The sequence below is a fragment of the Myotis nattereri genome (assembly GCF_964212035.1).
Source record: "Myotis nattereri genome assembly, chromosome: 5".
Taxonomy (NCBI): domain Eukaryota; kingdom Metazoa; phylum Chordata; class Mammalia; order Chiroptera; family Vespertilionidae; genus Myotis; species Myotis nattereri.
Genome location: NC_138080.1, coordinates 79,678,778 through 79,694,002, shown reverse-complemented (window position 1 = coordinate 79,694,002; position 15,225 = coordinate 79,678,778). Strand labels below are relative to the sequence as shown.

The following is a 15,225-nucleotide window of genomic DNA, read 5'->3' as shown; positions in this document are numbered from 1 at the left end:
GATGAGAGAAGTATTGTGAGAAGAAGTGGTGATACAGGGCTGATGGGTGTAAATAAGACCACCTAGGTTTCTTCTCATTTGAGAAAGAATGAATTTGGGTAATGGCCTAATCTAAGAAGGCCCTGACGTATCAGAGATAATCTTTGAGAATAACATCCTAGCCAGTTTGAGTTCAACAGACTAAATTAAGTTTTAAGTTACTCTTAGTTTGTATTACCTCAGTACCCCTCCTTCCCGCCTTGGTTTCAGGGCTTTGTAGCAGTGAAAAAAGGCCTAAATTATAACAATAATAGATTTATAGAGCATCTCTCATACTTTCCCTGAAGCATCCTACAAAAAATTAGAGTCCAATAGATTTTCTCCTTAAAACAATCTCATGGGTTACTCTAATGAGAAGAAAAATGGAACATTAAGACATTTTTTTACACTCATTGTGATTTTAGAGGTGAAAGGGACTCTTGAAATTGTCTGGTCTCATCCTGAGATGAGGGGCTGAGGTCCACAGTGAAGAAAAGACTTGCTGAAAGTCACTCAGATAGCTAGTGGTAGTGTGGATCCAGAGAAGCACAGGTGTGCCATGGAGGGTCCCAGAATAGGGATGCCCAGGTGTGATTTCCTGAGGCATCAGGGAAGCTTCTAAACCCATTTTTGTGCAGAGTCAATCATCAGTGGCTGATTGCCTTAGTTACCACTAAGCCTCTTGGCTGTAGCTAGGACACAGACCAGCCTCCTGCCTCCCCAAGATTATGTTTTAGAGTTAAGTTAGTCTAAATTGAGTCTCAACAGCTGGAGTTAACGGGGTGTGAGATACTTAGGCTGGAGATGGGGAGTCAGTGGGAGACTTAGTAGATAGAGCACAGCTTAGTCAAATTTCAATACGACAGACTTTAGGAAGCTATTTTAGGTTTGTGCTATGAAATTTGGCCTCTTGCAGTAAAATGGGGCTTGTTTCATTTTCACCTATATCTACCAGTTTTCTAATTTCTCTGTGCATTCTTCTCAGTTGTATCAGGCCCTTTCCCCCTAACTATTCCCTATCTATCAGACTCTCAGAGCTACTGTAGATTTTGGGAGAAGGAATTGGAACATGAGCTGATCTACAAGTCAATTTCCCCAGGTGGATAAATTCCACTGCAAGGCTCAGAGGGAGGGGCCTCCTCATTCCAGCAATCTGGCCGGGCTGACAGACTCATAGCTGATGGGGGCAGGGGAGGAGGTGGGGGCCAGTATTTCTTGGGCTAGTGAATAACTGCCTGAGTCTTTGCAGTCTAGGCAGAGAAGACGCGAGTCCTTGGGGTAGGCAAGTCGCCTGGGCTGGGGATGCCTGGGCAGATGTGGAGGCAGTTGGAAAGGTGGCACCGCAGTTGGGTTGCTGGAGCTGCGCTGTTCCTAGGAGACAGAGGAGCAGCAAGCCTGCGGGGGAGGGGGAGCAACTGGGTTGCTGCTTTTAGCTGCTGAAAGGACTGCAGGGAGCTCTGGGTAAGACATTTTCTGTTGCTGCTGCTTCTGCGGTAGAAGCTGCCGCTAGTAAGTCAGAGGAAGGAGGATCGAGAGGGAGGAGGCTTCATTTGCAGCCATGCTGAATCACTGTTGCTGATCAGATCTCCTGCTGGTTGGCTGCGAAAACCGAGAACAGAGCTAGGATCTCTGGGTGCATGCACAATTCAGCAGCTGCCACTCCCGCTGGGCCTTGCACAATGGAGGCTGAAAGGTATGTATGTGCAAGTGTGTTGTGTGTGTGTGTAAGTGAATGTGTGCTCGTGCGGCAGCCCCCAGCTTTTGTGTTTGCATTAGCTAGGCAGGGTCGGAAGGAAGACCTGGCCACTGATGGATCCCAGCGGGAGGCCGAATAGAGCAGGGAAGCCCCTTTCTCCAGAGATTAGCTTCCATAAAGGCAGGTCTGGATTTGCTGGGCAGCGGAGCACCCTGCGAGAGGACTTCCTGGCTGGTGTTTGGGAATAGTTTCAGCATGGGCTGTATCAGGATTGCCTTTCTCAAGGCATTTCCCTTTCCTGGCTACTTTCCCGGGGTGTTTTTTCTTTGGGGGTGGTGGTGTGTGTGTGTGTGTGTGTGTGTGTGTTTTGATGTTATAGCAGGGCTGGCCAGGCATAGAGTGATTTCATTTTCACACCGAAGTGCTCAAATCTTCAGGAACCATGTTATGGTAATGTCGTTCCTAAAAGTGTGTGTGTGAGCGTGCGTGCCTGCTTGCGTGCCTGTGTGCCTTTATACGCACACAAATTCAGGTAAGGAGGAGAGAAACCTATCAGATGACACTCACTCTGATCTGACTTTCATTGGCATTGAAAAGTTTATAAATGATACTGGGAGGTGTGTTCTTAAGAGGAACTCTTGTTTCTTATGAAATAGGAATCAGCAATCTGTTGAGCAGGATCTAACTAGTAAGGGTTTATTTCCTGACAAGCACATGTTTATAAATTTTAAACTATTATCTGGGGATCTGATTCTTTTACTGTGAAGGTGCCCAGAGCAATGCATGGCGGGTCATTCCTCTGTGTGCCAAAACATCTCATGTTGTGCCAGCCTCTTCATTCTGCATCTGCAGCTGATAGAGAACAAGGCTTGTCATTTTCCTCTAGGTGAGATGGCAGCAGGGAGGGGTCAGGTCATGCAAGTGCACACTGAGGGGAGGGCTGCTGCTTTGAGTTGTCGGTTTGATGCAGATGGTAACCCGCTGGTTAAATAACAGGTTTAATTAAATCCACACTGTCTGGAGAGTACCGCAATAAACACTTCCTTTGCACAGATTGCCCCAACTCCTGCACCTCGTGGTGCAGAGTGATGTCATTAAACATCTCTAGACCTCATGAGGCCTGACATGATTGCTGGGTGTTCTCTTTTCTGAACAGGCCTCAGGGGCTGTGTTTCTTTTTTTCTTTTTTTTTTTAATTTATTGCTTAAAGTATTACAAAGGGTATTACATATGTGTCCATTTTATCCCCCCGCCCAGGGCCTGTGTTTCTTTCTTTTTTTTCTTTTTGTTAATTCTCACCTGAGGTAATTTTTTCCATTGATTTTTGGAGAAAGTGGAAGGGAGGGAGGGAGGGGGGGAGGGAGAAAGAGGGAAGAAAGAAGAGGGAGGGAGGGAGAGAGACATTAATGTGAGGGAGACACATTGGTTGGTTGCCTCTTACACGGGCCCCAACCAGGGCTGGGATTTAAACCTCCAACCCAGGTACATGCCCTTGACTGGGAATTGAACCCACGACCCTTCAGTACATGGCCGATGCTCCAACCACTGAGCCACATCTGCCAGGGCAGGACTGTGTTTCTTGATGTGACTTCAAGAATCTGGGGCTTTTTGGACAGAGTATGCTGCTGGTGCAGTCTGTCCCTGGATGCTCTTTGCAGCAAAAGCATAGTGTTGGACTCCATGTAGCTTGTTTCCTAGACTTGGGGCAGAGGTGGGCAGTGTCTTCACCTTTCTGTTGTATGGCATCTAGCAGTAGGGTCAGGGTGATGTGAATGGAGGCTAGAGGGTCTGGACCAGGCCTGCTTTCTTGACTCATGGTATAATGGGCTGAAAGGTCCATGTGAGACTAGCAGCAGCAGATCACAGTACTGCTTCCCAAGCATTTTTGGGCACCTAATGTGTTCCCAGGACTGTATTAAGAAATGTAATGGGTCCATGCCCTCAAGGAACTCTCTTGTATTTCAATATTCAGTGCCTTTCAGCTGGCATGGCTGATACAGTTTGCTTTATAACACCTGGTTTTTGCATATGTTCTTATGCTTTTCCTGTATTGGAGACAGAGAGTAGCGAGAAATACAAACTGAGCATCTTCCAACATTCATCAGGTCACTCAGCTCACTATATTTTGTTTCTACCCCAGGACCAACTTACCATGCCAAGCATTTGTCTTCTGAAATCTCAGCTTTTCTAGTCCCAGCTGATGCTCTTCTGAATTCCAGTATCTCTCAGTATCTCATAGTTGGGTACCGAATAATAGATGAAGCCACCAGAATTTTTGTGCTTTTGTTTTTTATATCTTATAAGTCCCCAAACTTGGAGACAGGTCCTCAAGGACAAGGATGGTACCTATACCTCTGAATAGTCCTCAGTGACTGCTCTGTGACTGCGTGCATAGTAGGTCCTGGATAATAATTTGCTGATTAGTTGATAACTTCTGTGGGAAGCTCTGATAATTAAAAAGCAAGCTGGTTAGAGAGGAGATTGAAAACTTTTGGCCAATAGGTTCATCCTTAGATATCGGCCTTTTTATCTCAGTACGGGTAATTGACCCTATGGAATGCTTTGAGGTAGGAGAGAACTGGGGAATTAGTCTTGTTTTACAAGTTCCTTGAGAAACCCAGGGTCAGAGAAGCTGAGTGACTGGCCTAGGATCACATGTCAAACCTCCAGAGACTGGAGGAATCCTGAATCTGGGGCTTGTTCCACACTTAACCTGATGAAGCTTAATTGGGGCTGTGTTTAAGCATTAAACATTTTCAGCCAAGAGATTTTTAATGAACAGTTTTCTTTCTTTGCCATAAGGGTATGAAAATAACTTCTACCTTTAAAGGCTATTAATTGAAAGCATGGGCTTGGGAGTAACAGATCTTGCAGTGAATCTACTTCATAACTGTGTGACCTTGAGTGTATCACATTTCTTCAGAAATAATTTTTCTTTTTGGTGCAAAAGGAGTAATAGTATTTATACCTCATGGGGTTGTTGTGAAGATCAAATGAGAAAAAATGTATAAAGCACCTAGTCAAGTTTTTATGGAACAGAGGACGTACTCAGGAAATGCTAGTTGCTGTTATCATTGGTATTCATTTATTGACCTGCTGAATCCCATGACTCTAGTGGGATACTAACATAATTTATTTTAGGGCCTTCCTATATTTGTCATCCAAAGCAGATTATATGGGACCATTCCCATGAGAAAATTAGGGAGAGTTTATCAGGCCAGTATTTTTTTTACCTAAACTATCTTCTTGTACTCAGATATAGGGGTGGCATTTCTTCTAGGTTTCAACAAGACCTACCTCAGTCCTTTTTTTTTATAGACTTCCTGAGGTTTGGAACCACTGAATATACCTTTGTTCAGGCCAAAATCTTAAGAAGAACCTGTGAATTTACACTCGTTTTTGTTGTATCCTGCAAGCTCTCCAGCTCTATGGGTCCTTCTGAAGCTGTTTCCCATCTCTCTGTGTGAAGAATTGCTGTGGCTTGGTTTGTCAGAGGAAGATGATTCTGTCTTCTGTTTTGCAAAGAAAAAGGCTCTCAGTTACTACAGTGATAGCATGTGTGTGTGAATGTATTTGTGCGTGCGTAGAGCAGATAGACATTGAAAATGGCAGTTGCTCTTGCTATTGGGATTTTATTTCAGTTCTGGAAATCATACTTATGGATGAATTAAAATAAATTTCTGACTTATATGAGATACCTAGAGTAGTCAAATTAATAGAGACAGAAAATATAATGGTGGTTGCTAATGGTTGGGGAGAGGGAGGAATGGAGAGTTATAATTGTTTGATGGGTAGAGTTTCAGTTTGGGAAAATGAAAATGTTCTGGAGATGGATGGTGGTGATGGTTGCACAACAACATAAATGTACTTAATGCTGCTGAAATGTACAGTTAAAGATGGTTAAAATATAAATTTCATGTTATATATACTTTGCCATAATTTAAAAAATTATTTTCAGGCCTAGTCTCTGGCATATCTGCAAGAGTTGCAGAGAACCACACTTCTGGAAGAAACATCATAAAAAGGGGAAGTTGTTTGTTTGTTTTTCTTAAAATTGTGGTTTCCTTCATCAGAGGCATCAGGATGCCCCTGCTTGAGGTGGGCCCCGGGCACCCAAGATTATGCCATGAATTTGTGTGAACAGTCCTCAGAGGGAGAATGGCTCACCTTTACAGAGGGGGGCCTGCTCCTGGACCTTGGGGAGCTTTGGAACAGGATGGAGCGTATCTCTTTGCCCTTGATCCAGGAGCAGATAGATCATATTTTCTGAGAAGATACAATTTAGAAAATTGAGGCTCTAAAGGCTGGGTTTTGTGATGCTAAGTAAAAAATGCAGTCAAGATCCAGGGAAGAACAAGTGTTGAGTGCAGCACTTAAGCTTTTTTTTTCTTCACACAGCACTTTGCTGAGTCCTCCCTTGCCTCAGAAGTCGTGGGTAGGAACTTTTGAAGAAATTCTTGAACATCACTGTTGCCTGAAGCAGATGTGCATTTTACCCATGATAATTGAAATAAAATTTTCCATTTTGGAAAAACTTTTTGGTGAAATAAGGTTTTCAACTGGAAAAAAAAAAACACCCTCAAAACAAAACAAAACAAGAACAAAAACAATCAGTGACAGAAACCATGTAGTTTCCCCATACTCAGGTTTGGGTTTTTTAGGATCTTGCTTGCTAGGTTTTAGATTATTCCAGATCCAGACAGAAACATTTTTGGATAACTTTTCTAAAGCAAGTTCTTTATTTGATGAAATTTGCCATTGTAGAACTGACCTAATTTTTTTCAGTTGCTAGATGAACCCTAGAACTAGGTTAGCCTGAAAAGAACATTAATAAACTATATAAAAAATAAATTGAACATGCTTTGTTATCAGATTCCCACCTCCCCCATTAAATAAGTTCTGTGGTTCTCAAGCTAGGTATCTGTAACTTTTTATAATTTATAAAGACTTTTAGAGTCTCAGCACAATTTTCCTGGACTTTTCTTTTTAATTTATGAATGTCTATTGTAGCCTTTATCAAAGCTACACACATGGAAAAGCTCAGTTTTCCTATTCAAACCAAACAGAAGTTTGGCTTCCAAAATACCACATAACAAAGGGTGTGCTTTCTTTTAGTCTTTCTTGCTCCTTGTCTAATTCTGTCTGAACTCAAGCGATTCTCTTGTGCTTCACATTTTTACACAGCCCACTTAAGAGATTTTTTTTTTTTATTCTTTTTATATATATATATTTTTATTGAGTTTTTACAGAGAGGAAGGGAGAGAGATAGAGAGTTAGAAACATCGATGAGAGAGAAACATTGATCAGCCGCCTCCTGCACATCTCCCACTGGGGATGTGCCCGCAACCCAGGTACATGCCCTTGACCGGAACCGAACCTGGGACCCTTCAGTCCACAGGCCGACGCTTTATCCACTGAGCCAAACCGGTTTCGGCTCACTTAAGAGATTTTTACCCCTGGGTTTTGAAGGAAGCAGTCTGTGAATTGGACCCTTAGGAATGTGATTAGTAACATACCTGTTCTTGAGCTTGATTGTAAGAATGGCAACAGCTGCTGGTTGGCTTTGATGAATTATGGTGGGCTTGTAGGAAAATTCCAAATTCAAAACAATGAATAATGTTGACTCCAGTAAGCGCTGCAGTTTCCCGCAGTCCGTGGGGTGAGGTAGTGCTGTGTCACAGGTCCTAGAGGATCCAGTCTTTTCATTCGGCCTGGTTTGGCCGCACAGTGAAGAACCTCAGAGAGTAGGACATAAGAAGTGAGCCCCCCTTGGCCTGATAGGCTGTGCACATTATCCCAAGTCAGTGGTCATTCCTTGCGCTTTAGGGTTGGGAAACATGCTAGATCTGCAGTTTGCCCAGATCCCTGTAGGTTCCAAAATCCTAACTTGTCAGCATTCTATTGCTGCCCAGACTTGGAGAAGCAGAGTCAAGCTGGTGAACTCACAAGAACCTGGCGTACAACAGTTTGTTAATTTGCCGTGAAAACTATTACTGGCAAGATGTTCCTGAGGGCCTGCCACCACTTTTCTTGCTTCCTGAAGGAGAACTGTGGGGGAGGCTAATTTGATCAAAAGGCTGCATAGTAAACTAGGAGCTAAGTTATGGCACTTAAGCTTTACACAGGGATCTGACCTGAGGCTGAACCAAATGACTATGTCTGGTAATTAAGTCATTTTCTTTCCTGGATAGTGTGGGGTGAGTGGGACCAAAGGCTTTCTCTCTCTGATTCTTGTTTTTTAGTTTCCGTTTCTAAAGGGTGCATTTTTTTTAAATGAGGGATTTTAATGATTTGGGATAGTTTTATTTTTTTCTTATTTTTTAAAAAATATGTTTTTATTGATTTTATAGGGAGGAAGAAGCATCAATGATGAGAGAAAATCATTGATTGGCTGCTTCCTGCTCGTCCCCTACTGGGGATTGAGCCCATAACCCAGGCATGTACCCTGACTGGGAGTCGAATCATGACCTCCTGGTTCATGGGTCGACTTTCAACTACTAGCGACACCAGCCAGGCTAGTTTTTCCCCTTCTTTAAGAGACTTTGCCTTTCTTCTGTCTCATCTGTAGCTTGAATATAATGTGTCTGGGCTCTGTGTATGTTGCCCAGTATCAACCCACTCTGCCTAAACTTTATTTGCATCTCATGAAGCCTTTTACAGGCTATGTAGTTCCTAGCTTCAGCAGCATTTCTAAGGCTACCCTTTCCTCTCCTCTTTCACACCCTGCATGCGCTGGGGCTCCTCATCTGACAGATCCCTCAAATACCTCTGCACAATCAGCCTGCTCAGAGGCTTTTCTGTTTCCCACTTTGCTGACTTGCTATCTAGTGTCTTTTCCTTTCCATTCATTGGCTGAATTTTCCTCAGCGATGGAAAGAGCCTAAGAACTGACACAGTAAGCAGCAATAGAAACTATTCTTGCTGCTTCCCTTTTCTTTAGTTGATGCTGGCTTTCACTGCCCCCCCCCCCCCCATCCTCCTGATTCTGTATCACCAATACAGGGAACCAGACAGCTAAGAAATAATTCCTCAAATCCCCCATGGGGAAAGAAGGAGTGGAAGTTGAGAAGGATAAAGCCATAATTATTTTTATAAGGGGAAGTGAAGAAAGACAGAATAGTTGGTAGTTATACCTCATTTACTTACCCATTCCTTCATTTACTCAAATAATCATTTATTGAGCACCTGTCATGTGCCAGAAGCTAAGAATAGAGAGGGAAATAAGACACCATCCTGTTTTTCACGGAGCTCAAAGTTGGGTGAGCAGTGTTGTGCTTGAGCCAACAATCATCCACTTGCAAGAGCTGCTTATTAAATTTTTAGGAATTTTATGAGTCAGTTTTTAAATACAACTTTTATTAAAAATTAAATTATGTAACTTAATTATATTAAAAACAAGTGTAATAAACACTCAAAACTCATCACTTCCCATTTATTTTACTATGATTTATGTCTCCTGACCAGCAGTCACCAACTGGTGGTCCACAGACCACTGGTGGTCCATGAGGTCCGAAAGATTGGCAACCACTGTCTTGGACTATGTCTCTTATATCTGTATAGTGGAAATACTATATGGTGATATAATGATGTGCTTGCTGCACATTTCTTCCCACCTCCATATACTCAGTGACAGTGTGTTAGTAGATTGAAATATGTTGTGGGGGGAGTATTTACACCATGGAAATTGGCAAATGTTAAAAATCAGGGCTCCCTTCCTTGAAACCAACTGTTAAACATTTCCAGCACATACTGTGTTGGGGAGACAGAGAAGTAAGAGATAATTACATTATTATATAGAGGGAGGCACAGAGTACCATGGGAACACATAGGAAGGAAAATTAATCTAGTGCAGTGGTTCTCAACCTGTGGGTTGTGACCCCTTTGGCGATTGAACGACACTTTCACAGGGGTCGCCTAAGACCATCCTGCATATCAGATATTTACATTACGATTCATAACAGTAGCAACATTACAGTTATGAAGTAGCAATGAAAATAATTTTATGGTTGGGTCACAACATGAGAAACTGTATTTAAAGGGCCAGAAGGTTGAGAACCACTGGTAGTGGGTAGTGGAGGATGATAGGAAGATCCCAGCAAGAGGCTTGAAGGGCTGAAAGGAATGAACTAGACATCAGGGAGAATGGGGATAGGGCAAAAGAGCCTGGTATATTTAGGCAGTTGCAAGTATTTTTAGTACTACAGTAACAAGAAGTTTTCAGGGAAATGATGGGATTATGAAGGGCCAGGTTAAGTCTCTGAGATTTGTTCTAGATAGAACATGCCATGCTTACACTGACATTCTTTGAAGATCACTCTGGAGTCTGGGAGGAGGTTATCATAGTAATAAAACAAGAGATTATGATGGCTTAGACCCGTGGTCGGCAAACTGCGGCTCGTGAGCCACATGCAGCTCTTTGGCCCCTTGACTGTGGCTTTTCCTAGGCCTTAGGACAGTGATGGCGAACCTTTTGAGCTCGGCGTGTCAGCATTTTGAAAAACCCTAACTTAACTCTGGTGCCATGTCACATATAGAAATTTTTTGATATTTGCAACCATAGTAAAACAAAGATTTATATTTTTGATATTTATTTTATATATTTAAATGCCATTTAACAAAGAAAAATCAACCAAAAAAATGAGTTCGTGTGTCACCTCTGACACGCATGTCATAGGTTCGCCATCACTGCCTTAGGAGTACCCTAATTAAGTTAATAACAATGTACCTACCAATATAGTTTAGGTTTAAGAAATTTGGCTCTCAAAAGAAATTTCAATCATTGTACTGTTGATATTTGGCTCTGTTGACTAATGAGTTTGCCGACCACTGGTAGACTGAGGTTGTAGTAACAGTGACTGAGAAGGGAATGGCATGGAAAGATATTAAAGGACATAGATATGATAGGACTATGGCTGTATGTGAGGGGAGAGAGAGAGAGAGAGAGAGAGAGAGAGAGAGAGAGAGAGAGAGAGAAAGAGAAAGAAGAAGAAGAAGAAGAAGAAGAAGAAGAAGAAGAAGAAGAAGAAGAAGAAAAAGAAAGAAAGAAAGAAAGAAAGAAAGAAAGAAAGAAAGAAAGAAAGAAAGAAAGAAAGAGAAGAGAAGAGGGAAGAGAGAGAGAGATGACATCCCAGTTTCTGCCTTGGATAGGTGTGTGGGTTGTTGATTATGCCTTGGTGATAGAAAACACAGAAAGAAGAGTAGACTGAGGGAAGGTGAGGAGTAGGCTGAGTTTGCCCAAAGAAGTGTGTGTGTGTGTGTGTGTGTGTGTGTGTGTGTGTGTGTGTGATTTTGGCTGGGTCTGAGTAGGGTGAAAAGTATGGGCAAGAGAGGAGAATATACCTCAGGATGGTTTATGTTTCACAGGTGGAAAGGGGGAATCTGCCAGACTTGTTTGGTATCAAGAACTGAGCATGCTGGAGATTGGGCCTTGAGAAAGTGGAATTGGCTATCTGTTGGGGATCAATTAGTTAAGATCTGGTATGAATGGAGGGAGAAAGGTATAGGGGAGAGAATGGTGGGATCTAGCAACTCTGAGCATGTGATCCTAGGCTGAGGCGTGTGTTTGTGTGTGTGTGTGTGTATAGTACATATATTTATGTACTATATTGCTGGAGGGCATGGGTTGTGGTGGAAATAACTTAGGCTGATTCAAGTCAAGGACACCTGAGCTCAGATCCCATCTCTGCCACTTATTATCTGTGATCTTGTACAAGATTCTTAGCTGCTCCGAGTCCTTAGATCCTCTCCTTACTTAAGAAGTTACTTAACTTCCTATTCCCTGGAAGGCCAGTGAGTTGCCAAGAAGCTTGTATTTTCCAGAAATGAGATATTCCACCTCAGACTTCCTGTGTCTTCACACCCAAGGGGAGCAAGGGATGTTAGAGACCTTGGGCTCCTTCTGATGTCAAGCCTTGCCTTTGCATCAAGGATGGAATGAGGAAACCAGATGTCCTTTCCTTAGCCAGCCCTGTAGTCATCAAATTGTTCTTTTAGGGAAGCTTCAGTGTGAATTGCATTTTGTTGAAATTTAATTTTTTGATAACAGTCAATCTATGATTGATAACTTTGGTAAACACAATATTTTTAACAGGGATATATCATTATTGGGCCATTCTGGAAGGCTGGAAAGTGTCAAGAGCAACACAACAAGGAAGAGCGAGCCATCCTGCCACTAATCATACTGGAGATTGTCATTGCTTCCAATATGTCTCTATTTGGTCTACATCCACTCCATGTATGCGAAATAGAACTAAAATGTTTGTCCACTAGGCTTTTATTAGTTCCCTATTAAAAACCTTCAGTGGTTCCCTGATCGATACCAAATGACAGTTTCTCTTCCTGGCTTTTAGGTCTCTCTATAATTTGAAAATTATAATGAATATTTGTGCAGTGTTTTATAGTTTTTAGATTTATCCCAGGAATGCAAGTATGGTTTAGTATTAGAATATATTAACATTATTTACCATATTAAAAGAATAAAAGGAAAAATTCACATAATTCATTAGATTTGCAAAAACATTTGATAAAATTCAGTATACTTTATGATTAAAGAACAGTAATATACATGAAAATTTTCTTAATTTGATCAAGAAAGGGCATCTACAAAAATCCTACAGCAAACACAATAGGAAAACATTAGAAGCATCTTTAACATCAGGAGGATGAGAAAAATATTCATTAGCACACTTTCTGTTCAACATTGTGTGACCATCCTAGCCAGTGCAGAATTTCTTACAAAAAGAAACTAAAGCCCTAAGAATTGGAAAAGAGGAAAAACACTCTTGCAGTAAATGCAGGCAATGAGGTTATTAATATAGATCACCTAATTAAATCTTCAGACAAATAGTTAGAAATAATAGAAACAGTTGGTAAGGTGGCTAGATATAAGATGAGTTTGCAAAAATCAGTTGCCTTTTATAAACCATAATAATCAGAAAATATAATTTAAAATGACATAATTTCCATTATAAAATAGCAACAAAAATCATAAAGTGAATAAATATAATGATATATGTGTAAGGTTCCCCATGCAGAAAAATATAAAAGTTTGAGTGACATTAAAGAGGACCTAAATAAATGGAAAGATATTTCATGTTCATGGATTGGAAGACACAATATCATAAAGATGTCAGTTCTATTTAAATTGATCTATAAATTCAATGCAGTTTCTATCAAAATCCCATCAGAGTCTTTCATAGAACTGATACTAAAATTTGTATGAACAAGTAAAGAGACTGGCATGATCAAAACACATCTGAAACAATAATAGGATTGGGGACTTGCTCTATCAGATATCAGGTCTTATTATGGAGCTACAGAAATAATGTATTATGGGTACAGAGGCAGGTAAACTGACCAACGGAATAAGTTAGTGTCAAGAAATAGATCCCTGTATGTTTGGAACTTTGATAGGGACCTAAGGTGGCATGACAATGACAGGTGAGTGGGAAAAATAAGAAGTAATCAATAAGTGGAACTTATGGGGGAAAAATTAGATCCCTTTTTCACATCATGACACAAAAATCAACATCAGATAATATAAGGGATTAAATATCAAAAGTAAAAATGTTAGTAGAAAATAAAAGCTATCTTTCTGGCCTTGGAGTAGGGAAGGACACTAACAATAAATTATGCTTGTGGGATTTCTTACATGAAGTTTTTCATCTTTACTTGGTCCTCCCTCTTCCTGATCACATTTTCAGTTTTGAGATGTTCTTTATCTCCTTAAACATGACTCTAATCATTTGCCTTTGTGCATCTTTATATTTATTGTCCTGTGCTCATCTAATTTCTTTGTACTCAGAATCCAAACAGTCCCACAGTTTAGATGCCTGTGGCTTACATTTACATGCTGAACTGAAGGTAGGGAAGGAAGTCAAAGGAGGAGTCTGTCATGGTCAGATGAGCTGTGGGTCTGGGGCATGTTTGATTGTATTTGAATGTTAACAAATCCCAGTGTGAGATCTATAGAGACTCTCAGTCCTCTGGAACATTCTCTTAACTACAGCATTCCCTTTCTCAAGAGTTTTTTTTTTTTTTTAATAAATCTTTATTGTTCCGATTATTACAGTTGTTCCTCTCCACCCCCCCCCCCGCCCCCCCATAGCTCCTCTCCACCCAGTTCCCACCCCACCCTCCTCCCTCACTCCCCACCCACTGTCCTCATCCATAGGTATACGATTTTGGTCCAGTCTCTTCCCACACCCCCCACCCCCCCTTCCCCCTGAGAATTGTCAGTCCACTCCCTTTCTATCCCCCTGATTCTATTCCATTCACCAGTTTATTCTGTCCATCAGATTTTTTATTCACTTGATTGTTAGGTTCACTTGTTGATAGATATGTATTTGTTGTCACTTTGTTGTTCATAATTTTTATCTTTACCTTTTTCTTCTTCTTCCTCTTCTTAAAGAATACCCTTCAGCATTTCATATAATACTGGTTTGGCGGTGATGAACTCCTTTAGCTTTTTCTTATCTGTGAAGCTCTTTATCTGACCTTCAATTTGAAATGATAACTTTGCTGGGTAGAGTAATCTTGGTTGTAGATTCTTGGTATTCATCACTTTGAATATTTCTTGCCACTCCCTTCTGGTCTGCATAGTTTCTATTGAGAAATCAGCTGACAGTCGTATGGGTACTCCCTTGTAGGTAACTGTTTTTCTATTGCTGCTTTTAATATTCTCTCTTTGTCTTTTGCCCTTGGCATTTTAATTATGATGTGTCTTGGTGTGGTCTTTTTTGGATTCCTTTTGTTTGGGATTCTCTGTGCTTCCTGGACTTGTAAGTCAATTTCTTTCACCAGGTAGGGGAAGTTTTCTGTCATTATTTTTTCAAATAGGTTTTCAATATCTTGGTCTCTCTCTTCTTCTGGCATCCCTATAATTCGGATGTTGGTACACTTGAAGCTGTCCCAGAGGCTCCTTACACTATCTTCATATTTTTGTATTCTTTTTTCCTTTTGCTTTTCTGGTTGGGTGTTTTTTGCTTCTTTGTATTTCAAATCTTTGACTTGATTCTTGGGATCCTCTAGTCTGCTGTTGGATCTTTGTATATTATTCTTTATTTCAGTCAGTGTATACTTAATTTCTAATTGGTCCTTTTTCATATCCTTGAGGGTCTCACTATATTTCTTGGAGGTTTCTAGAAGATTCTTGAGTAACCTTATAACTGTGGTTTTGAACTCTTTATCCCGTAGTTTGCTTTCCTCTATTTCTTTCATTTGTGACCTGTTTCTTTGTCTCCACATTTTGGCTGCTTCTTTGTGTTGATAGAGTGGCTTTGTGTGTTAGGTGTTCTATAGGGCCCAGTGGCTTAGCCTCCCTAATTACCTGAGGTGGACACTCTTGGTGCACCCCATTGTGGGCTTTGTGCACATTCTTGTTGTAGTTAAGCCTTGATTGCTATTGGTATCATTGGAAGGAATTGATCTCCAGGCCAATTGGCTTTGAGGACCAGTTGTGTCTACAATGGGAGAACTTCTGTGCTGGAGACATCCTTATGGGGCAGGACTTG

General features: G+C 41.1%; 1 protein-coding gene across 1 annotated transcript in view; it reads left to right on the top strand.

The window, feature by feature from the left end:
• Nucleotides 1–1,415: 1,415 nt before the first annotated feature.
• KLHL3 (kelch like family member 3) overlaps nucleotides 1,416–15,225 on the top strand; it is a 108,490-nt gene continuing 94,680 nt past the window's right edge. The window contains exon 1 of the mRNA XM_081090975.1: nucleotides 1,416–1,711. Coding sequence (XP_080947101.1) covers nucleotides 1,656–1,711 — 56 coding nt within the window. The 5' untranslated portion in view covers nucleotides 1,416–1,655. The remainder of the gene's footprint in view (nucleotides 1,712–15,225) is intronic.